We start from the raw sequence: 25,183 nt of genomic DNA, 5'->3' as shown, positions 1-25,183 counted from the left end.
GTCAGTGTACGTGGGAGCTGTCCTGCAGTGAGAGTCAGTGTGTGGGAGCCGTACCCCAGTGGAGAGACTGGGTTGAGGGTAGGTGTTATATTTGTAGATCTGTAGCAGATCGAAGTGGGTGTAACTTACCCCATCCTCATCATTGCTGACCGCTTGTCTTTCCAGACCAGCTACTACACGGTATCTCAGAAACTTTCAGAACATTTAAGCAAATGTGGGATGTACAAGGACCATGGATTTAATGTTGGCATGGAGAAATCGCTGGTCACCGGACCGGAAAACCTGATCACATTCCAGGACCGGCTGAAATTTCATCGCTCCTACTTCTCTGCTGGTCCTTCCTACACAGATTAGGCAAGGCCCTGTTACCGTACAAACTCCAAATACAAATATGTTGCTGCAGTGTCTAAAACCCTGTCAACCCTCTGTGTGAAACTTGTCATTCATTGTATTAAAAAGATGTATTTAAATACAAACTCAAAACTATTTGTCTTTTAATTAAAAAAAGACAATTCACATTGCTTCAACCATTCCAGTTGGTGCTAAAGATAGAGATTCCAATCACAGAGATCCAATTCCTAATTCAGACACAACCGGAGGATCAGTGCTGCGGGAGCGCTGCGCTGTCGGGGGGGGTCAGTGCTGCGGGAGTATTTCTCTGTTGAAGACACTATGTATTTTACAGAAAATATTAATCCAAAGACTGGTTTCTTTGTGTCTTTCTATTTGTGTTCTGTTCTTATTGTTTCCCTCATTGTGAATGTCCATTTACCTGTTGCTGGTGTTTCTGGGAACTCACTGCTGGAGCGTTACAGTTACCGGTGATCATTCACCTTCCTCCAGTTTCTCAAAATAATGAGTGACTGTACTACAGAGTGTTCCGTGTATGGATATGATGACAATGTCTGGCTGCTTTTGGAAAGCAGAGCTGTGCTGGCGAGAGGTGAGCCTTACATAATTCCATTATCACAAGTTGGAGCATCAGCACCTGTGATTGATCACTATGGATTGACAAATGCTAAAAAGCTACAGGTATGTTGACAAATTTAAATGCCAGAAATAATTATACTGAGCAAACACAGTAAGATACAGCATATACAGTTTCAGACTCCAGACTGTAGAATGCTGGATGCTAAGGCTGGTTCCTGGTTTTAGAAAAATAAATGCTTTTATTTTCTCTCTCCCTGTTGTACATTTGTGGACCGTGTTCTTGTCCTTTATTAGGTAAGGTTAGATTTTAACAAACCTGATTGGTCTCGTTCCCCCTACTCGCTTTCACAGCCTTTGTAAGGGAGAGTTTCAGATTGCCAAAATTCATTAACAAATGTTTCCTAACATCAATAGTTTAGCTTTAGTTTAAAAGGTGCTGTCCCCTTAGACAGCACATGAGAGTAACAGGAATGTTTCTTTGAGTCTATTCCAGCAAAATCAGTACCAAATTTTAAAACACTTGGGAAAAATATAGATATAATCATGAAAAAGACATATGTCCCACGGTCTCAAATTCACTTTCTCTTATTAGGGACCTGAATTTGAAAACTCCTGATACAAGTTCAATTAATTTTTTTTTGAATAGTAAAAGGGACTGATGTGGTCTCACTAATGCTCTCAGCAACAACTGTTATATCTTCCCACAATCTTCCCATTCCTCTTGCAACAAATGACAACACTCCATTTTGTCTTCCTAATCACTTGCTGTTCCTACATATTAACTTTGTGATTTGTGTTCACTTAGGGCATCTTGCAATGGTAGAAAAATGACATCATAGCTCCCTCTTCCGCATTGTTAAGCAGGGCTGATGCCCAGGTACAAATGTCAGGTGCCAGGTTCCCAATGTAGGACTGAATGAGCACCGCACTGAGGGAGCACCATACTGTCAGTGGTCAGTAATCCGAGTGGTGCACTGTCAGAGGGTCAGTACTGAGGGAATGCTAAGGGAGTCCTGCATCGAGGCCTGGCATTCCAACTGGAACTCCATCAACAAACACATTGAACTGGACCCGATATACAAACCACTGAAAAACAGAACCGGAAGTAATATCAACCACCCCAGCAAACCGAGGCATATAAATAACAAGTGGGACAGAACACCAACGCTTCACCGGAGGCGCACTGACGATGTTACCTAGCAGGGTGATGAAATGTTGTAACCAAACCCACTGGCTTGGCGAGCAAGTCTACAACCTCATTCACAACCCGAGCTACAAATCTTCTCAAAATAACTTTAAATTCAGTATCACTCTCACAAGCATTTAATTAGGAGCAGTGAGCTGTTTGGGCCATCAAGCCTTCTCCCCCATCCAATAACATGGCTGATAAGAACATGTCTTCAAATCCATTCTCCCATCTACCTCCAAAGATCTTTGACTCTTTTGTCAGTAAGGAATCTACCTACCTCTGTCTTAAAAATATTCAATAATGCCATCAGTCCCGTGGGGTGTGAGAATTCCACACATGATTCTCACAGCAAGAATCTCTCACTTGTCTTTAGTGGAAGACACCTTAGTATTAAATTGTGTCCCTGTCTCTCTCACACAGGACACCATACTTTCAGTACCCATTTTTCCTCAGGATTTTATTGGTTTTAATAAGTTCACTTCACGTTCTTCTAAACTACAATAGATATATACCCAATCTGCCCACCCTTTCCTCATTAGATATCCCCTCCATTCCACACATCAATTAATACTGTTCTCCAGATGTGGTCTCACCAATGCTCTAAGCAACAATAGCTATATCTTCCCAAAATAAAAACCAAAAGAACTGCAGATGCTGCAAATCAGGAATAAAAACAAATTTGCTGGAAAAGCTCAGCAGGTCCGGCAGCATCTGTGAAGGAAAAAACAGAGTTAGTGTTTTGGGTCCAGTGACCCTTCCTGAGAAATTCCCATTCCTCTTGCAACAAATGACAACACTCCATTTTGTCTTCCTAATCACTTGCTGTTCCATAAGACATAGGAGCAGAAATTAGGCCATTCGGCCCATTGGGTCTGCTCCGCCATTCAATCATGGCTGATAAGTTCCTCAACTCCATTCTCCTGCTTTCTCTCCGTAACCCTTGATAATCAAGAACCTATCTATCTCAGTCTTAAATGTACTCAATGACCTGGCCTCCACAGCCTTCCGTGGCAGTGAATTCCATAGAGTCACCACTCTCTGGCTGAAGAAGTTTCTCCTTATCTTCATTCTAAAGGGTCTTCCCTTTACTCTAAGGCTGTGCCCTTGGGTCCTAGTCTCTCCTACAAATGAAAATATCTTCCCAACATCCAACATGTCCAGACCATTCAGTATTCTGCAAGTTTCAATTAGATCCCCCCTCATCCTTCTGAACTCCAATGAGTACAGTCCCAGAGTCCTCAAACGTTCCTCATATGTTAAGCTTTTCATTCCTGGGACCATTCTCGTGAATCTCCTCCCAACCCGCTCCAGGGCCAGTACATCCTTCCTGAGATATGGGGCCCAAAACTGCACACAATACTCCAAATGTGGCCTGACCAGAGCCTTATAAAACCTCAGTAGTACATCCCTGCTTTTATATTCAAGTCCTCTCAAAGTAAATGCTAACATTGCATTTGCCTTCCTGGCTACTGACTCAATCTGCAAGTTTACCTTGAGAGAATCCTGGGCTAGAACTCCCAACTCTCCTTGCACTTCAGACTTCTGAATTTTCTCCCCATTTAGAAAATAGTCCATGCTTTTATTCTTCTTACCAAAGTGCATGACCTCACACTTTCCCACATTGTACTCCATCTGCCACTTCTTTGCCCACTCTCCTAACCTGTCCAAATCCTTCTGCAGCCTCGCCACCTCCTCAATACTACCTGTCCCTCCACCTATCTTTGTATCATCTGCAAACTTAGCCAGAATGCCCACAGTTCCTTCATCTAGATCATTAACGTACAAAGTGAAAAGTTGTGGGGCCAACACTGACCCTTGAGGAACACCACTTGTCACCGGCTGCCATCCTGAGAAAGACCCCTTTATCCCCACTCTCTGCTTTCTGCCAGACAGCCAATCTTCTATCCATGCTAGCACCTTGCCTCTAACACCATGGGCCCTTACTCAGCAGCCTCCTGTGCGGCATCCTCTCAAAGGCCTTTTGGAAGTCCAGGTAGATAACATCCATTGGCTCTCCTTGGTCTACCCTGCTCATTACTTCCTCAAAGAATTCTAGCAGATTTGTCAGGCGTGACCTCCCCTTGATGAAACCATGCTGACTTTGCCCTATTTTACTATACACTTCCAAATATTCAGAAATCTCATCCTTTACAATGGACTCCAAAATCTTCCTACGACCGAGGTTAGGCTAATCGGCCTGTAATTTTCCGTCTTTTGCCTTACTCCCTTTTTAAACAGGAGTGTCACGTTAGCGATTTTCCAGTCCTCTGGGACCCTCCCTGACTCCAGCGATTCCTGAAAGATTGCCACTAACGCTTCCACTATCTCTTCAGCTATCTCCTTTAGAACTCTGGGGTGTAGTCCGTCTGGTCCTGGTGATTTATCCACCTTCAGCCCAATCAGTTTTACTAGCACCTTTTCCTTGGTGATGCCACCATACTCAGTTCTGCCCCCTGACTCTCTTGAATTTTTGGGAAATTACTCGTGTCTTCCACTGTGAAGACTGACATGAAGTAATTATTCAGTTCCTCAGCCATTTCCTTGTTCCCCACTACTATCTCTCCACTGTCATTTTCCAGTGGTCCAATGTCCACTTTTGGCTCTCTTTTGCACTTTATATATCTAAAGAAACTCTTACAGTCCTCCTTTATATTACGGGCTAGCTTACCCTCATATTTAATCTTCTCCCTCCTTATTTCTTTTTTTGTTCCTACATATTAACTTTGTGATTTGTGTACCAGGCAACCAGATCCAACTGTACCTCAAAGTTGTGCAATCTGTTTCCATTTAAATAGTCTCTACACTTCTTCCTGCAAAAATGGACACATTCACATTTTCCCATATACTCCATCTGTTTGATTTTTTTTAAAACACACTCACCTAATCCATCTATATCTGTTTGCAGTCTCACATGACCTTCTCAACTTCATTTCCTACTTAACTGTCTCTTTGGGAAATTAAGCAACCATACCTTCCACCCCTTCGACCAGGTTTACTGACACCAGATTTATATTTCTGGTGTTTTTCAAAACTGTACTAAAATTCTCAAGCTGCCCTTGGTGAAATCTGAACTGTGATTCGCTGGAATGCACATCGCCCAGAAAATGGGACATTCCTGTCGAAATGGCAGCGGACAGTTTAGAACATGATGTAGTGCTGTATTGTGTGATTTCTTGAAAGCACAAAGTCAGAAGGTCAGAGATTGTCTGCTCTTATTTGGAAAGGCAGGTAACTTTCTAAGAAAGTCCGATAAAGGCTTTAAAGAGACTTCAAGGTAGATTTTAATAGCAGGACAGATTTAGAAAAACCCTTGGATCTGTGCTGTTCATCATCTAGCAACAGCATTTGGACTGAGGTGTTGTGTTTTCAGACTGTGGCACCTTTGTTGCATCTTCGACTGTGTTACATAAATTAAATTAACCCCATTCAAAACTCTTGATCACTGACATTGCGATACACATCCACGTGCTTGTCACCTCCTTCAACAATTGACAGAACAAAAACAGACAAACATGATAGATTTAAGTTTACTAACAAATTCAAGCCTTACAGTATGTGACTTAGTATGTACAATTCCTGTTACCACATAAAACTAAAACTTGCTGTTGTTTTAAAAAAGATGTTCTGGTTATCTGACAGTGTCAGGCCATGTCATTTAATACTGTTCTGGCTTACAATGAGGTTGGTTAGTCACAACTTCAGGGCAGTGCTGCACGGTTCATTTTAATCTTCAACTATTTCTAGGACTTGCCACTTGTCTTTCATTCTCTTATTTAAGTGGTTCACCTCCAAAAGACCCTACCACATCTTTACCCCTTATCTATGTTAGACAAACCCATCCCATTCATACAACACATGCTCAGTCAACATCACAGGGTGAAAGCAAGGAAAGAAATTGATGTCAAACTGGACTGCAAGTTAAAGAACACTTTTCAAAAACAAAGTTGAAAATGCATGGTGGGTGGATGGGGGTCTCCCAATCCTGGGAGAGGCAGAGAATGAAACTGGTCGATGGGTGATGGTGAACTGTTCATTCACCACTTCCTGCACACCTTCCCACGCAACCCCACATGGTGACAGAGGCTTCATCAGACGCTGGTGGGTCAGTCTAGTATGGGTACTGGAAACCTTTAATATCCCACCAACTCCTTTTACTTTTCCATAATTCCTGTCAAAAACATCTACTATATGGTATAGATCAGGCTAGGCAGTGTGTGAAGTTTCATTGCTGCGGTATCTGATTATTCCAGTGTATCTAAAGCCCTGAGCTGACCCATCATGAAGGGAGGAGTTACAGTCAGGACTGGGTGGTGTGGGGTTCATTTACTGACCAGCCTCAATCTACTGCTGCTCCCCCTCCACCCCCACTGTCCTCAGACAGGATCAGTACTCCCTGCGCTGTGTCCGTTCACCTGTGGTTGGGTGGTGGCATTGCTCAGAGCCACTCTGCCATTAGACTCTCCTGCAACCGTCGACGCAGACCCAGCCATCTCTGTCACCATCTCTTCTTCGGGTGTGACCAACCCCTCTTCCTCCTCCTCCTCCTCCTCCTCCCCTCCTCTCCGGTACGCTTCACAAAGCGGGAGGTCAGCACCATCCCACAGGCTGTAGCTTGGCCGGGAAAAAAAATGGCATTAAGAAAGAAGGGGAAAGGATGCAAGAACAAGTCAAGAGTACAACAAAACATCAAGGCTGTTAGTGACAAAGAAAGATGTGCTTGCATTTTTATGGTGCCTTTTACCACCTTAGGATGTAACAAAATGCTTCAAGCCAATGAATGCACTTTAAGCTCCCACAAGCAGCCCTTGTGATAATGACCAGATCAGCAGTCTTGATTGATGACAGCTGATGGCTAACTGTTGTCCCAGAAACATTGGGAGATTGTTTGAGTTCCACTTCTTTGTAAAGTTTTTGGATCTTTTATGCAGACCTGACAGGTCAGATGTTTTCTCAGGTTAATTGCTCTAGTACATGTGGACCCTCTGACGGTGTGGCCCTCCCTCAGCACTCACCCTCCACTATCCTGCCCTTTCCCCATACCCCTCGATTCCCCAACTGATCAAGAATCTATCTCAGCCTTAAATACACGCAAGGACTCTGTCCCCACAGCTCTCCGTGGCAAGGAGTTCCAAAGAGACTCAACGCTCAGAAGAAATTCCTCCCCATCTCAGTCTTAAATTGGTGCCCCTTTATTCTGAGACTACGCCCTCTGGTCCCAGACTCACCTACATCCTCTCAGCATTTACCCTGGCAAGCCCCTTAAGAAACCCAAATGTTTTAACGAGATCATCTCCGATTCTTCTAAACTCCAGAGAGTAAAGTTCCAACCTGTTCAACCATTGCTCGTAAGGTACTTTCTCTCTAGCCCAACGATCATCCTAGTGAATCTTCTCTGAACTGCCTCCAATGAAATTATGCCTTTCCTTAAGGAAGGGATCAAGACTGCTCACATTATTCCAGATGTGCTCTCACCAGGACCTTGTACAGTAGCAGTTAAAACTTCCCTGCTCTTATACTCTAACCCGTTTGAAATATGGGTCAACATTCCATTAGCCATCCTGATTACCTGCTACCCCTGTGTTTGCTTGCTGTGTTTTATGCAAGAGTCCCTGCCAAATCCCTTTCTGTTGCAGCTTTCTGCGGTTTCTCTCCAGTTAAATAATAATTTGTTCTTTTGTTCTCCCTCCCAAAATGAACAACTTCACATCTATACACATTAATCTCCATTTGCCAACTTTTTGCTCAATTACTTATCAATATACCTCTGTAAACTGTTTGTAACACTCTTGCAATTCACTAGTCTCCTTTTTAAAAAAAAAAATTGGTTTGCAAACTTAGCTACAGTACATTCACTTCCTTCCCCCAAGTCATTAATATATATTGTGAACAGCAGTGGCCCTAGCACTGATCCCTGTGGAAACCACTCGTCACACGCTGCCAACCTGAAAAAGATCCCCTTACGCCAACTCGTCACACACTGCCAACCTGAAAAAGATCCCCTTACCCCTACTTGCTGCTTCCTGTCCACGAGCCAATTTCTATCCATTCCAATATACTACCCTGAACACCATGGGCTCTCAATAAATGCTGCCTGTAATTCCAAATATTTATTATATTTACTGGATCTCCCTTACCTATCCTGTGTCGTTACCTCTCAAACAATTAATTAAGCAATGCCTCTAATCAAATACATGCACTTGGGTTTTCAAATCTCTCCCTGGTCTTGCTCCACCCATCTTAAATACCCCATCTGGACCCACAACCCTTCAATAATTCTGAAGTCCTGAGTTTAATCAGCTGTGCTTTCAGATCATAGACTCTCAGCTCTGGAATTCTCTGCTTGAACTGCTGTATCCCTCCTCCTCCTACAAGCCACTCCTGAAATTTACCTCTTTGACCAGTCTTTTTATGACCTGTCCTAGTATTGCTGTGAAAGACCAGGAGATATAGAATCATTTTGCTCTGTGTCAAATTTGATTTGTAACATCCTGCAAAACACCTTTGGCTATTTAATTACATTTAAGGCACAATATAAATGCAATTTGTTGTTGAACGTGGATTTGCTTTAGAAAAATGAGCCATACAACAATACAGGCCACATTAAAATTCCCAGGACAGGTGCAGCATTGGGTTTCATATGGAGCAAAGCTCTCTCTAGTCTGTCCTGAAATACTCCCAGGACAGGGCCAGCACAGGGTTAGATACAGAGTAAAACACCCTATATTCTTTTAAACAGAAAGTAATGCTTCTCCAAACCATCCCTATCAAACTCTCCCAAGATTAGGACGGCGTGTGGTTAGGTACAGTGTACTGCTCCCTATTCACTGTCCGCAAACACTCCAAGGACAGGTACAGCACAGCATAGGGCACAGAGTAAAGCTCCCTATATTCTTTTAAGCAGTAAGTTAAGCTCTCTCCACACGGTCCCCAAATACTCCTACAGCAGGAACAACAGTGTTAGATGTCAAGTTCTTTCTACTCTTAATCTAAAAATAAAGCTTCCTCAACACTGTTCCCGAACACTCCCAGGATAGGCACAGTGGTGATAACTAAGAGGGATCACACAGCTGAATGAAAACTATTGAAAGTTGGTCAGTATTTGGAACTCTAACCTTGAAATCTACAAGTGTCAATAGTACTGACCCTATTCCTCTCCCCAGTAACGATCACCCAACCCAGCACAGCCCGAGGATAGAATATGGTCTGCTCCTCTTGGTAACATACCAGGTACTGCTTTCACTGACTGAAATCTTCCAAGGATCTGGTCTGTGATTAAAAGGATATTTTAATTCAATTGATAAATGGCTTGTGTTTGAAAGGCAGCAGAAGCAAATGGCAGGTGCAAAGCAGAGGAAATTTCAATGAGATGATGTGAAACAGAAAGACAGAGATTGGTGATTATTGATTTGACCTTTATTTAGGAAGTATTTAAAATGCTGACTCTTTAAAGTGAGATGCTGGAATGTTTCATTGAATGAAGGATACGGTTTTTAAATTATATATAAATCTTTAAACAAAAATAAACATAAGTACAGATATAAAAACAAATTTGAAAATGTTGGGAACAGTGAACAAGGCACATAATGACAATTACTAAATGTAACACTCACTATTGCAAGGTTCAATAAGTGAAAACAGTTCGCATTTTTAGTCCGCACTCTAAATTATCATAGCTCTGGGTGGGAGACTGAATGGCAACACCTTTTTAGATTAAAGCATGCATTTCACAGAAATGGATTTAGTTACACATGATGGAGGAGGTTCCATTGATTTTAAATGGCTCATTTCAGTGAAGAGGCTTAGGGGTGTGGGATGGATACAGTTTGGGATACTCTAGGGATTACGCATCAGAGAGAGTCAGTGGCAGTTCTGCATTCCCATCTTTCCAAGTCGATGTGTGGGTTTCTGTCATAAACTATTTGACTGTGTGTATTAACAGCTGAACTCAAAAACTGATTATTGCCAAATTGTGGACATGTGTGCACATGGGAGAATACACTAAACACTGATCAAGAATAGGAGCTGTGGCTGGGCTCCTCCCCTCCTAGCCCCTTTCCCCTCACTAGCTCAGGCTAGTGCAGTCATGGCTGAGCCCATGGACTCAATTCAGGCTGGAGCTGGAACCTGGGCTTTCCATAATCCAGTGGTTGCAAACTGACCCTGAACCCAGTGGCCCAGAACAGAGGCTTCAGCAGAGGTGATCGCCACGTTATCCTTTGAATCCCAGCAATTCCCAAAATTACTCACTGAACACCTGGGACTGCGATGAGATCTTAAACCTTGGAGTGTTATTACAAGCTACACATGGATAATTTCAGAATGTACAGTGAACATACTAAAGGGGACTATTATGGGATGCACATATAACACAACAGAATATTACAGGGTGTGTGGGGAATATCCTGGCACGTACAGCTAATTCAGACTGATATCATGGGATGTATATTTAAGTCACTCTATTGATATTACAGAATGTATATAGAATGTAATACTGAAATGTTATATGATGTGCATACAAACAAGGAACAAGAGTAGGCCACTCAGCCCTTCAAGCCTGCTCTGCCATTCAGTAAGGTCATGGTTGATCTGATTTTAACCTCAACTCTACATTCCTGCATACCTCCGATTATCTTTCATTCCTTTGATAATCAAGAATTTAACCTGTCTTAAAGATTGTGCATTCACTGCCTTTGAGTAAGGGAATTCCAAAGATTCTCAATCCTCAAAAAAAAGGTTCCTCCTCTGTTTTAAATGGGAAAAATCCTTATTTTTGAACTACAACCCCATTTCTAGATTCTTCCACAATGGGAAGCAACTTCGCCACATCCACCCAGTCAAGTCCCCTCAGGATCTCATAAACTTCAATTAAGTCAACTCTGACTCTCCTAAACTCTCAAAGATACAGGCTGAGCCTGTCTCGCCTTTTCTCGGAAGGCAAGCTGATCATTCCAGGCATTAGCCTAGTAAACATTAACTCAGAACTGTTTCCAACACATTAACATCCTTCCGTAAGGATGGTGACCGGTACTACACACAGTACTCCTGATATTGTCTCACTTATGTCCGTATAACTGCAGCATAATCTCCCTACTCTTGCTTTCAATTCCCCTCACTGTACAACACATTCAATCAGCTTTCCCAACTACTTACTGTGCCTGCACACTAACCTGCTATGATTCTGCACTCAGACTCCTAGATCCCTCTGCATTTTACAGCTCTGCAACCTCTCACCATTTAGATGATATGCTTCTTATTATTTCTACCAAAATAGATAATTTCATATTTTCCCGTATTGTACTCTATTTGCCAGATCTTTACCCACTCACTTAACCTATTTATATCCCTTTGTAGGCTCCTTATGTCCTTGTCACAACTCACTTTCCTATCTTTGCATCATCAGCAAATTTAACTACCAAACCTTCAGTCTCTTTATCCAAATCATTTATATAAAACTTAAAGAGAAGAGGTCAGTCAGTCAGTCAGTCAATCTTCCATGCCATTCTCTTACCCTCTATAAGATGAGCTTTTATTTTCGTAACAATCTTTGATGGGGCACCTTATCAAATGCTTTCTGGAAGTCTAAGTACAATATATCCATTGGTTTCCCGTTATCTACAGAACAAGTTACTTGTTAAAAGAGCTCCAATAATTAAACATGATTTCCCTTTGACAAAACCATGTTGGCTCTGCCTAATTATCTTGACCTATTGCATGCAATAGCAACCTCATAACTTAAATACACTGGGATGTGCAAGCAGCTCACAATCCTTGCATTAATATGGGATAGTCAGAATGAGTTGGATCATTACAAGTAATGAGACACTTGGCAGTGGGAAAGGAAAGGGTACTGAATTAGACAGTTCTGTGCCATCCACCACCTTCAGAAAGAATCATAACAGAAATATATAACACACATTGCAGAAAACGTTGATGGTTGTTGAAATGATTTTCGTATAAATAGTAACACATAGTCACAGACTCTGGTCACAACACACTTTTTAACTTCTTATCCTCGTGTGAAGGAACTGTGCATCTCTTTAAGGCTGCAATGTTGTATTACTTCAAACAAATAGAAAACTGTTTCCCTACCAAATCTGGCACAGAAGATTAGACTCGAGAAGTTTAAAGTCTGACAAACAGGGTACTTATATATTCATAACATGCATGGACATCATGTAGTAGAAAAGCTAATATAAAATTTGAGATAAATAGAATCTCTTACTAAATTGGGGAATGATTTTTTACAATAAAATTCCATTTTATGTAGTAAAAATTCTCAGATTCTTACTGTAGTAAAAGCTGAGCAGACATTCTCGGCCAATTGTAAATGCCCTGTTTGGTTCAACATTACAGAAGCACCTTTATAGTCCCTGATACACACGAGGTGGCAGCAGAGGCAAATTCCAACAGGAGATGCTGCAGCACAGTTTCAGAATTGCACTTAAGAACGTTTTAGTGAAATGTGTAGTGCCCAGGAACGTTCAAAATTTTGCTGATTGGTGAGCATCCTTGTGCAGATGGCCTTTTCAAAAAGAAATCAGTCACTTTGCGACATTTTGGAATGTTAGAGTTTGACTCATGAGGAATCAATTCAATCAACTCCAACAGACACATGGTGGGGAGAATCCATAGGATCCCCAAAATGATTTACAGTCAGGAATTGGGAATTTGTTCTGTCAAGAAGGGAAGAGGTGTAAATAAGTGAAACCACCCTCTGCCCAGCACCACCCTTCGCAACACCTAACATAACATTTGGGTTCTGGTGGATCAGGATCAGTCTCAACTGAAGATGTGCTGTAAAAGAATATTTTTAAACAGCCTCAACTAGAGCCCAAAGTCAACCCACATCACAACGAAAAGAGAAAGACTCGCATTTCTAGTGAGTAATAATGAGGAGCTTGGGGAATAATATCAGCAGAGTTTAAAAATACAGAGGTACAGCCTCATCTACCCAAGCAATACATTCCATGGAATTGGAGAGTATTATAATGTGGGATTAGAATTGTTACAGCACGAGAAGGTTAGTGTGAGATTAGGAGAGTGTTACAGTGTGAGTGAATGAGGCTGGATCACATTGTGGTTATGTCAGTGTTAAAAGGCACTCTTGTGGTTGCTCACGGAACATTCTGGAGGCTGTGCCGAGGACAGTTCTGTGTTATTTGTACCTGGAGGAGTAATATTCTTCTTCCAGCTCATAGAGATCAACTGCAATCTCGTCTCTCAGGGTGATCAGTTTCTTGTCACATTCTTCCTGCAGGTTTCGTAGTTGCTGCTTCCGCTGGTTAATGGCTTCATTCACCGAGGGAAAGTCATTCAGGATCAAGAACTGTTTCAGGTCTGACACCAGCTTCATCAGAGACTCACCAGCTCGCACCTAGCACCAAGGCAGCAGATAAACAAGAGCCAAAATCATGAACTATGGCAATACAGAAGGTGTCACAAAAGATTACTACACAAGAAAAGAGCATATGATGTACAGGGTAACATTACCACAGACAGGATGAGAACCTGTAGGTAATGGAGTGCCACAGGGATCAGAGCTGGGCCCACACTATTTACAGCTTCTAGCAATAACTTGGGTGAAGGGCGACAGTCTGCACGGAGACTGCACATTCTCCCCGTGTCTGCGTGGGTTTCCTTTGGATGCTCTGGTTTCCTCCCACAGTAAAGATGTGCAGGTTAGGTGGATTGGCAATGCTACATTGCTTGTAGTGTCCAGGGGTGTGTAGGCTAGGTGGGTTAGCCATGGTAAATGTAGGGTTACAGGGATGAGGTAGGGGATTAGGTCTGGGTGGGATGCTTTTTGGAGGGTCGGTGTGGACTCGCTGGGCCGTGTGGCTTGATTTCCCACTGTGGGGATTCTATGAATATGGCAGCTACATTTGCTGATGTTACCAAGGTAGGTAGGTAAAGTAAATGGTGAAGTGGTCACAGAGTCTGCAAAGGGATATAAATATGTTAAGAGAATGGGCAAAATTTTACAGATGGAGAAAGACATTGGAAAATGCAAACTTATCTGCTTTATATGGTAGCATAGAAAAGTAGTATACCACTTAAACAGGGAGAGATTGCAGAACTCTGTGGTACAGAGAGATCACAGTCAGTATGCAGGTACCAAAAGTGATTAGGAAGGAAAATGGAACATTGAGGTTTATTTCAAGCCAAATGGAATGCAAGTGTTGGGACGTTTATTGCAGCTGAACAGGTACAAATCTGGAGTACGGTGTATAGTTGTGATCTTTATTTGAAAAAGAAAACTGCATTTGAAGATCAGAGAAGGTTCACTCCACTCATCACAGAATTAACACAGTGTAGAATGAGGCCACTCAGCCTACTACATTTGAGCCAACTCTGCAAATCAATATTTGACTTGGTTCCAATTTTGTGCTTTCTTCCTGTATCACTGCACATTGTGCCTATTCAAACAACCATCTAATTTCCACTTGAAAGCATTGATTGATCTTGTCTCCAGAACACTCCCAGGCAGTGCATTGCAGACCCTAAACTCTCCACTGTGTGGAAAATATTTTCCTTATGTCATTTTTACTTCTTTTGCCAATGACATTAAATCTGTGCCCTCTTGTATGCTGTATGCGACTGTATGCTTTATTAACTACTCTCTCAACCTGTCCTGTTAGCTTTCTCTTTTTAATGCACGTGCAAACCCAGCTGTCAGCTCCTTTACAGTTGTACACTGCCTTTTTTTTCCTCTCTCTCCCCATGAGCTTCCTATCAGAATGTATCACCTCATGATTCTCCGCATTGAACTATCACTGAACTTCATCCATCATTGACCTGCCCCACTCCACTAACTTGGCTATGTCCTTTTGAAATTCTACCGTCTTTCTCAAACAACCAGTCAATTCCCTTTAGAATGCCTTGATTACACCTGTTCCCACTGCACTCAGGCATGCGTTTCAGACTGTAACCATTTGCAGTGTGAAAACATTTTCCTTCATAACATTTATACTTCCTTTGCCAATTACTTATCGCTCTGGCTGAGTGACGAGAAACCATGTTGTATCCAAGCTGCTACTGCCTCTTTTATTCCACGAGCCCTAACTTTGCTCTCAAATCTGTTGTGTGGAACTGTTTCACATACATCACATCCACAGCATTACCTTCATCAACCCTCTTTGTCACTTCATCAAAAAACACCGGTGAGTTAGTTCAACCTTCAGAAATCAATCCTGGCTTTCCTTAGTTAACTTGCATAAACCATTGGACTATTCAGATTTCGCAAACTATTGTTTGTAGAAGCTTCCCCAAATTGAACTGACTGGTCTGTAACTGCTTGGCTTATCGCAACACCATTTCTTTTTCTGTGAGGTTGTAATGTTTTCAATTCTCCAGTTCATTGCTACTATCTCCAAGATGATGGAAGAATGAGAAATTTTTGGTGCATCTGCAATGTCCATTGTTATTTCCCTCAATATAATTGGATGCATCTCTTCAGGTCCTGATGCCTTATCAACTGATGTATCAGCAACCTATCACCTCCTTATCAAATTCAAACCTTTCTAGCGATAAAATTTCGTTCACCTTCACAATGCCTGGGCAGTATCTCCTTACTCCATAAAGAGATGTAAAATATGAATACTATACGGTAAATGGAAAAGTCCTGGGGAAAATTGATGCACAGAGATATCTGGGTGTTCAGGTCCATTGTACCCTGAAGGTGGCAACGCAGGTCGATAGAGTGGTCAAGGCGGCATACGGCATGCTTTCATTCATCGGACAGGGTATTAAGTACAAGAGTTGGCAGGTCACGTTGCAGTCGTAAAGGACTTTGGTTCAACCACATTTGGAATACTGCGTACAGTTCTGGTCGTCACATTACCAAAAGGATGTGGATGCTTTGGAGAGGGTGCAGAGGAGGTTCACCAGGATGTTGCCTGGTATGGAGGGTGCTAGCTATGAAGAGAGATTGAGTAGATTAGGATTATTTACATTAGAAAGACGGAGGTTAAGGGGGACCTGATTGAGGACTACAAAATCATGAGAGGTATAGATAGGGTGGATAGCAAGAAGCTTTTTCCCCAGAGTTGGGGACTCAATTACTAGGGGTCACGATTTCAGAACTGCAAGTCAATGCTGCAAGCAGCATGCTGGCACTGATTACTGTGCATGGAACAGCACAGCAGTGACACATGTGCGCAGCTTTGAGGGAACGTTGCTAATGACATATGTCCTGTTCCCAAGAATCAGATCTACCAGGACTTCCTTTCTCAATGAACTGGAAACATACCTCTGGAGTGAATTCTCCTAAACACACTCCAGGAATTCTTAACTCTTTGACCTTTACAATACTACTGTCCTAGTCTGTACTCTGACAATTAAAACTCCCCATAGTAACATTTTTTTTTTATTTCACTGCAATTTCCGGGCAAATCTATTCCATTACATGTGAAGACCATATCTTTTTATTTTTCTGTATATTGAGAGTCAGTCAATCAGCATGGAAACAGACCCTTCGGTCCAGTTCCATCCGCATTGACCAGACATCCCAATCTGACTTAGTCCCATTTGCCAGCATTTGACCCTTCCTATTCATATATCCATCCAGGTGCCTTTTAAATGTTGTAATTGTACCAGCCTCCACCACTTCCTCTGGTAGCTCATTCCATACACGTACCACCCTCTGTGTGGTAATGTTACCCTTCAGTTCCTTTCCAAATCTTCCCCTCTTACCTTAAACCTATACCCTCCAGTTTTGGATTCTCCCACTGGGGAAAGATTCCTTGGCTATTCACCCTACCCGTGCCCCTCATGATTTTATAAGCTTTTTTTGAGGTCGCCTCAGCTGCTGATGCTCCAGGGAAAAAAGCCCCAGCCTATTCAGCTTCTCCCTATAACTCAAACCCTTCGAGTCCCAGTAACATCCTTGTAAATCTTTTCTACACCCTGTCAAGTTTAAAAACATCCTTCCTACAGTAGGGCAAACAGAACTATACACAGTACTGTAAAAGTGGCCTCACCAATGTCCTGTACAACCTCTACATGACCTCCCAATTCCTTCACTCAATGTTCTGACCAATAAGGCAAGCATATCATACATCTTCTTTGCTACCCTGCCTACCTGTGACTCCACTTTCAAGGAACTATGCACCTACACTCCAAGGTCTCTTTATTTGGCCACACTGCCCAGGGCCCTACCATTAAATGTATAAGTCCTACCCTGGTTTACCTTACCAAAACACAGCACCTCACATTTATCTAAATTAGAACCCATCTGCCGCTCCTCGGCCTGTTGGCCCATCTGATCAAGGTCCCATTGTACTCTGAGATAATCTTCTTCTTCGCCGTCCACTACAGCACCTATTTTGGTGTCATCTGCAAATTTACTAACCATACCCCCTATATTCACACCCAAATAATTATATAAATGACAAAGATATTTTGACTGTGGACTGAAATGAATTCACACACACTAGCTTGCCACCCCTTGGAATCACCAATCACTAATGTTCTTCCAGAATTTTTTGTACGTCCTGTACAACTGAGCAACCAGTGGTACCAGTGACTTGGCTCAGGCTAACTTGGTTGCTCATGCGCACCTCCCTGCAGATTATTAAGTTGTAGGATGACCACATCCATAAATCTGCTATCCACATCACTCAGCCTCATAGACAGATCGCAGAGACTCCAGCTGCTGCTCAAGTTCCAAAACCTGGACCTTGAGCCGCTGTAACTGACAACACCTCCTGCAGAGATGGTTAGTCACAGCATGAGAAGCATCATGGAGTTCCCACAAAGCACACAAGACGTGTACCTTCAAAGTCACAGCCCTGCCATTTTATTTATTAGCTAAATTCCTAGTCATCTCTGATAAAGCTTAGTAATGCTAATAAGTCTCACAAATACTACTCAAGTGTAACCTTTAACAATAAGCCTTACTATCAGTAAGGTCCTACTGCTTACGATAAATGTCAGTATGTAATACTTCCTCCTGGTGGTATTAAACATTATGTAAAAATACATGATAAAGCTTATCAGCTGCTCACGTGCTTTTAATATTTTCATAACTCTTCATTCTTTACACTCAGTCACTAAGCAGCAATACTCACCAGTCAATCACTTACTTGCTTCCCTTTGGAGTCACACATCGATTTTTCTCTTCAAATGTCCAAACCGGTGGCTACGCCAGACCAGTACCCCAGCCACAGTCTGTGTCACTCAGGACCCACACCCCAAACAGTGCCCCACACCCCAAACAGTGCGTGTGTGCACACGGGATCTGTAATCTAGTCAGAGTCTGTTCACGTAGCATCCATACCCCAGCAAGGGTTTGTGCATGCGGGATGCAAACTGCAGGGAGAGTCAGTATGCAAGTGAAACCTGTACCCTAGCTAGAGTTTACAAGTATGAAACAGAGCACAGCAGGCTAGTTTGAAAAAAAGCCATACTGAGAATGAATGGCATACATCTGACCCATGCAATACTTACAATGTTTGCAGCTCTCACATGCATCTCATAGTGATCTTGTTCACACTGCGTCGCCCGGGATACCTGTGTCTCATCTTCAACCTGTGATTCAAGGATCAGCTTATGGTGAACACTTATTACCAGTGTCTCAGGAATATTATACACACAGTTCTAGCATGCTGCTGGACTCCCACTTTGATCATTGTGGATCAGGGAACCAAGTGCACTGGTTACAGGAACAGCAGGAGGCCATTCATCTCTTAAAGGCTGATATGCCATTCAATCAGATCATGAGTGATTGGCGCCTCAAACAGGGAAAGGAACTAATAAACTGAATCGGGCTCCAGAGTTAAATGTGTCAAGGCTTCAATTCCTGACTGTCACAAGGAGGACAGGAGAAATTAAAATGATAAAACAGCTGATTATTTGCTGTGGGCCCAATAACTTGAGGTCTGTATGTTTTAGGCTTAAAACTGTGTTCTTTCCAAGGCTCAGTATGCACTCAGAAATGCTTTTCTCTGGGAAATGCTGAGAGGTACAGGTTGAAATGTTCAAGCTTATCAATGATTGGAGGAAAGAGAGTTATAACTGTGAGCTAAATAAAGCTATTAAAGCTAAACAGCTGCAAGGCGATCAGGATTGGCAGCTAAATATCCAAGGATATACATCCTATTGAAAAGACAGGCAGGTGGGCAGAGGGGGTGGATTTGCCTTATTAGTAAGAAATAAAACTAAATTGAAAGCAAGAAATGATGTAGGGTCAGATGACGTAGAATCTGTGCGGGTAGAGTTGAGGAACTGCAAAGGTTAAAACACGATAATGGAAGTTATATACAGGCCTCCAAACAGTCGTCAGGATGTGGGCCACAACATACCTCTGGAGATAGAAAAGGTGTGTAAGAAAGGTAAGGTTACACTGATATGCAGGTGGACTGGGAAAACCAGGTTGGTAGTCGATTGCAAGAAAAAGAATTTGTGGAATGTCTTCGAGATGGCTTTTTGGAGCAGATTATGGTGGAGTCCATTTAGGGAACAGGCAATACTGGATTTAGTGATGTATAATGAGGCAGAGTTGATAAGGCAGCTTAAGGTTAAGGAACACTTAGGAGGCAGTGACCATAATATAATATAAATTACTTTGCTATTTGAAAGGGAGTACGTGGAATCAGAGGTAATGGCATTACAGCTGAATATAGGCAACTTCAGAGGCATGAAGGTAGAGCTGACCAGAATTGACTGGGGGAGGAGCCTAGCAGGAAAGACAGTGGCACAGCAATGGCAGGAGTTTCTCGGAGTAATTTAGGAGACATAGCAAAAATTTATCCCTAGGAGAAAGAAGCATGGTACAGGATGATGAGGCAACAATGGTGATGAGGGAAATCAGGGATAGTATAAAAGCAAAAGAGAAAGCATTTCATACAATGAAGGGCAGTGGGAAGCCAGAGGATTAGGAAGTCTACAAAGACTAAGAAAGAAATAAGGTAACAAGGTGTGGAGCTGGATGAACACAGCGGGCCAGGCAGCATCAGAGGAGCAGGAAAGCTGACATTTCGGGTCTAGACCCTTCTTCAGAAATGGGGGAGGGGAAGGGGGCTCTGAAATAAACAGAGAGAGGGGGAGGCGACGCAAATGAACCTGAGAGTCCTAGTCCAGGATTCTTTTTAGGTCAACTTGCAGGTTGAGTCAATAGTTAGGAAGGCAAATACAATGTTGGCACTTATCGCGAGAGGACTAGAATATAAAAGCACGGTTGTACTTCTGATGCTTTATAAAGCTCTTGTCAGACCACATTTACAATATCATGAGCAATTTTTGGTCACATATCTCAGGAAGGATGTACTGGCCCTGGAGCGGATCCAGAGGAGGTTCACAAGAATGATCCCGGGAACGAAAGGCTTAACATATGAGGAATGTTTGAGGACTCTGGGTCTATACTTGATGGAGTTTAGAAGGATGACAGGGAATCTAGTTGAAACTTACAGAACACTGAATGGCCTGGTCAGAGTGGATGTTGGGAAGATGTTTCCATGAGCAGGAGAGACTACTGAGGCACAGCCTTAGAGTAAAGGAAAAACCCTTTAGAACAGAGATGAGGAGAAATTTCTTCTGCCAGAGAGTGGCGAATCTGTAGAATTTATTACCAGAGGACTGTGGAGCCCAGGTGATTGAGTATATTTAAGAGGTAGTTGGATAGGTTCTTGATTCTCAAGGGGATCAAAGGTTACAGAGAGAAGGCAGGAGAATGGGGTTGAGTAACTTATCAGCCATGATTGAATGGCGGAGCAGACTCGATGGGCCAAATGGCCGATGTCGTATGGTCTATTAGCCCTTGGACAGAGAAGGTTAGAGGTTTGGAACGAAAGAAGTTTATAAAAGGGCTAAATGGTCAGAGGTTGGTCCAAAAGGCCAGGAAACAGGAAGGAGAAGCAGATACTTTAAATAATCACAAAAAAATTAAATGCGTAATCAGAATATCAGACAAGCACTAAGTCAAATGCTCAGAGCCACTGCAGACACAATGGGCTGAATAGCCTCTTTCTGCATCACAACAATTCTGTGATTCTTTGTTGGATTCTCAGTCACAACTGTTGTTGAAGCAAATCTCTGCATTCACTTAAAAGGAAATTAAAGACAGAGAAACATTAAAAAGTGTGCAGGGAGTGAGTGGGAGAGTGGGGTTAGATTGATTCAATCGTGTTGTGAATAAATAGTGGCAAGAGCTAATGGGCTGAATGGCCTGCTTCTGAGCTAGATATTCTATACTTAGATTGTTACTGAAATACAAAGACTATTGATTTAGGACTTAACACTACTCAGCATGTTGAGATTTGATCTTCTCAAGGTAAACAGGAGAAAATTAAAAACATTTGCTCAGACCAGGGCTGCAAGCCCAACTGGCCTGATGTGATTCTACATACCCGAGCACTTTTGACAATTTCTGTGAAGTTATCCAGAATAGATTTGATGTCATCTTTCAGTCTCTTGTTGTAGGACTGGAGCAGAAGCTCTTTACTCTGAGGTAGTGTTCGTTGCTGTGACATCCTGCATCAACATGTAAAAATTTACAAAGCAACGTTATCAAAACTTTCTCAAAACCCTCTGTCACCTTTTGAAAAATTTCCTAAGTGCAGCTGCACAAATGTAGGTTGCCCACCAGTACTAAACTATCAGGGTTCGGGGGACTGGATCTCGGGCGCTGACAAGGAGAGCATTAAGAACGCAAGACCAACAGAAGGCTGTTTAGCTCCTTGAGCTTGCTCTTTCTTGCGATAAGATCATGGTTTCAACCCCAACAGCCTTCCTGTTCATCCCATAACACTTGACTCGTTTGCAGATCAAAAGTCACCATGACTAAGCTTCAAGTATATTCGCTGACCACTGGTTGATGGGAAGATAATCAACGTTCCCTCCAAGGTATGTGGCCAAGCTGACACTCCCATGATCCACTCATGGAGTTCAATGCAAATGGTGGAGAAATTAGAGGGAATGTAGGAGAGGATTTAAATACTAAATGATCTTCTGAAAAAAATTCTCATCTCTACCTTAAATAGGTGGTCATTCATTTTGAACTGTGCCCCTTTGTTCTAAATTCCCTGATGAGGGCAAACATACTCTCAGCATCCACTTGATCAAGTCGCTTCTCCAAATTGTTTCACTAAAATCAGCTCTCATTTTTTCTGAACTCTAACAAGCATAGGTCCAACCAACTTAACAGTTTCTCGCGTGACAAACCCTTCACCTAAGGAAAAGCTGAAAGACAGTTCCGAAGAATTGGAGAAGAGTCTCTGAACTCGAAACGTTAACCCTGCTTTCTCTCCACGGACGCTGCCAAACCTGCTGAATTTCTCTAACAACTTATGTCTTTGTTTACATAACTTCACAGTTGTAACAAACCCACTTATAAATCTTCCCCTACACATAGTAAAGTCACTATAATCCCAGAGGACGAGAGCAACTAATTCACAATTTGTAAAGTCTCTTAGCTACTGGTTAAAGGTCACAGCCAATCACATAGCTGCTGGCAGGCAGTAGGCCTTTGTCATTGACAACTGGTCATCTCACCACAGACCAACAACTTGGTGCTGGCTGAACCTCACTGTGTTCACACTCATTGGTGTCAGCCCATCTGTAGTATTTCCATTTCTGCATGAATGCAGCTGCACAAACAGAGTTTACACAAGGAAAAGCAAATTACTACAGATGTTGAAGAGTCATCTAGACTTGAAACACTATCTTGCTCTCTCTGTGGATGCTGCCTGACTTGTTGTGATCTCCAGTATTTGCTGTTTTCTGTACAAGGAGCGCTGCTATCTGCTTTCAAACGGTGCAGCAATCTCATCCATAATCTATGGATTTTAAAAAAGCCCATTTCTCATTTCATTCCAAATCAAAACTACAGAATAATAAAAAGATACGGTCTTTAAATATCCTGAGTGGGGATTGTGATTTACAGTCAACATTATAGTCACACCGCTGTGGGAGCGCCGCGCTGTCGGAGGGTCAGCGCCGAGGGAGCGCCGCACTGTCGGAGGGTCAGTGCCGAGGGAGTGGGCACTGTCGGAGGGTCAGTGCCGAGGGAGTGGGCACTGTCGGAGATCCCGCGATGTTTAGAAGAAGCAGTTTTGTTTATTTATTACTATTCTCACCTCAGGCGCTAAACAAATGAAGAGTCCGAATCAACTGAGGACCAGTGCAGGCCGTGGCTTGGGGGGCGGGGATCATTGCCGGAACCCCACCTCCTGGAGCTGTTGATTGGAAGGCGAGCTGTACACGTGGCGTAATTCGGGTGATCGGTGTGGCTGACTGTGACATCAATCACACGCATCCAACAATAGGGATTAGCAAATGTCCACGTGATCTTTCACCGCCAACTTGATGAGGTCATGTCACTTCAAGTGAGGTCACACTGCATTAAGTGCATATCAATGTAACACAAAGACAGAGTTGCTCCATTCTTATAAACCAATTTCTGTGGTACTGTGTTCAGGGAAAACAGAGCTGGTAACCCCAACAATTAATTAATAGTTATACCTTCCTCATCAACATGTTCAAATATGTTATTACTGAACTCTGACGCAGGTGGGACTCAAACCTGGTCCTACCTGCTCAGAGGCAAATGCACTCCCACTGCCCCACAAGAAAACTTCACAACGAATTTGTCATTGGGTTTTGAAGGTCTCCAAGTCTCTTACAGTTCTTGTAACTAACTTGCATTCAGAGGCCATCAAATTAAAAACAACCAAATATCAGAAATTACAGAAGCACAGACAACACGGTGTGGAGCTGGAGGAACACAGCAAGACAGGCAGCATCAGAGCAGCAGGAAAGTCGATGTTTATAATGGTTCCAGACCCGGTACATCAGCTTTCCTGCTCCTCTGATGCTGCCCGACCTGCTGTGTTCCTCCAGCTCCATACTGTGTTGACTCTGACTCCAGCATCTGCAGTTCTTGCTATCTCCTAATTACAGAACCACAGTGAGTTGCACTGCCATTACAGCACTGATAGAACATAGAACATTACAGCGCAGTACAGGCCCTTCGGCCCTCGATGTTGCGCCGACCTGTGAAACCAATCTGAAGCCCATCTAACCTAAACCATTCCATTATCATCCATATGTTTATCCAATAACCATTTAAATGCCCTTAAAGTGGGCGAGTCTACTATTTTTGCAGGCAGGGCATTCCACACCCTTACTACTCTCTGAGTAAAGAACCTAAAGAACCGGGCGACATGGTGGCACAGTGGTTAGCACTGCTGCCTCACAGCACCAGGGACCTGGGTTTGATTCCAGCCTCGGGCGACTGTCTGTGTGGAGTTTGCACATTCTCCCCGTGTCTGCGTGGGTTTCCTCCGGGTGCTCCGGTTTCCTCCCACAGTCCAAGGATGTGCAGGTTAGGCGGATTGGCCATGCTAAATTGCCTGTAGTGTTCAGGGAGGTAGAGGGTGTATATTAGGTGGGTCATAGGGGGATGGATCTGGGTGGGATGCTCTGAGGTTCGGTGTGGACTTGTTGGGCCGAAGGGCCTGTTTCCACACTGTAGGGATTCTAATTCTACCTCTGACATCTGTCCTATATCTATCACCCCTCAATTTAAAGCTATGTCCCCTCGTGCTAGCCATCACCATCCGAGGAAAAAGGCTCCCACTGTCCACCCTATCTAATCCTCTGATCATCTTGTATGTCTCTATCAAGTCACCTCTTAACCTTCTTCTCTCTAACGAAAACAGCCTCAAAACCCTCAGCCTTTCCTCATAAGACCTTCCCTCCATACCAGGCAACATCCTGGTAAATCTCCTCTGCACCCTTTCCAATGCTTCCACATCCTTCCTATAATGCGGTGACCAGAACTGTACGCAATACTCCAAGTGCGGCCGCACCAGAGTTTTCTACAGCTGCAACATGACCTCATGGCTCCGAAACTCAATCCCTCTACCAATAAAACCTAACATACTGTACGCCTTCTTAACAACGCTATCAACCTGGGTGGCAACTTTCAGTGATCTATGCACATGGACACCGAGATCTTTCTGCTCATCCACACTACCAAGAATCTTACCATTAGCCCAGTACTCTGTATTCCTGTTACTCCTTCCAAAGTGAATCACCTCACACTTTTCTGCATTAAACTCCATTTGC

At 42.9% G+C, this 25,183-nt stretch overlaps 3 protein-coding genes across 5 annotated transcripts in view; 1 reads left to right on the top strand and 2 right to left on the bottom strand.

The window, feature by feature from the left end:
• Nucleotides 1-640, top strand: part of pierce1 (piercer of microtubule wall 1) — a 3,834-nt gene extending 3,194 nt beyond the window's left edge. The window contains exon 3 of the mRNA XM_020521122.2: nucleotides 166-640. Within this exon, the coding sequence (XP_020376711.1) occupies nucleotides 166-354 (189 nt within the window). The 3' untranslated portion in view covers nucleotides 355-640. The remainder of the gene's footprint in view (nucleotides 1-165) is intronic.
• Nucleotides 1-6,626, bottom strand: part of slc2a6 (solute carrier family 2 member 6) — a 45,578-nt gene extending 38,952 nt beyond the window's left edge. Inside the window, exon 1 of the mRNA XM_048613847.1 lies at nucleotides 6,532-6,626. Coding sequence (XP_048469804.1) covers nucleotides 6,532-6,551 — 20 coding nt within the window. The 5' untranslated portion in view covers nucleotides 6,552-6,626. The remainder of the gene's footprint in view (nucleotides 1-6,531) is intronic.
• Nucleotides 5,633-23,357, bottom strand: med22 (mediator complex subunit 22). 3 transcript variants are annotated; one of them, XM_020521117.2, is made up of 5 exons: nucleotides 23,191-23,357; nucleotides 21,463-21,586; nucleotides 18,566-18,646; nucleotides 13,285-13,493; nucleotides 5,633-6,724 (listed from the first exon to the last, which is right to left on the bottom strand). In XM_020521117.2, the coding sequence occupies exons 2-5, from the start codon at nucleotides 21,583-21,585 to the stop codon at nucleotides 6,493-6,495; spliced, it is 645 nt and encodes a 214-aa protein (XP_020376706.2). In that variant the 5' UTR covers nucleotide 21,586; nucleotides 23,191-23,357; the 3' UTR covers nucleotides 5,633-6,492. The 3 variants fall into 3 exon arrangements, with proteins under 3 accessions (XP_020376706.2, XP_020376708.2, XP_020376709.1); XM_020521119.2 differs by having other exon boundaries at nucleotides 5,633-6,730; nucleotides 23,191-23,353; XM_020521120.2 differs by lacking the exon at nucleotides 5,633-6,724 and having other exon boundaries at nucleotides 9,518-13,493; nucleotides 23,191-23,348.
• Between the last annotated feature and the right edge of the window lie 1,826 nt (nucleotides 23,358-25,183).

Source organism: Rhincodon typus, chromosome 28, assembly GCF_021869965.1.
Source record: "Rhincodon typus isolate 14 chromosome 28, sRhiTyp1.1, whole genome shotgun sequence".
NCBI classification, from domain to species: domain Eukaryota; kingdom Metazoa; phylum Chordata; class Chondrichthyes; order Orectolobiformes; family Rhincodontidae; genus Rhincodon; species Rhincodon typus.
The sequence above is the reverse complement of the archived record's forward strand: the minus strand, read 5'-3'. Positions and strand labels throughout refer to the sequence as shown.

Excerpts from the sequence above, each read along its gene's own strand:
- med22 (XM_020521119.2), bottom strand. The coding sequence starts at position 21,585 with ATGTCACAGCAACGAACACTACCTCAGAGTAAAGAGCTTCTGCTCCAG. Across the intron at positions 13,494-18,565 it reads ATGTGAGAGCTGCAAACATT|GTGCGAGCTGGTGAGTCTCT; the intron begins GTAAGTATTGCA and ends CCTTGGTGCTAG. Across the intron at positions 6,731-13,284 it reads GAAGAATATTACTCCTCCAG|CTACAGCCTGTGGGATGGTG; the intron begins GTACAAATAACA and ends TTCCCGGCCAAG.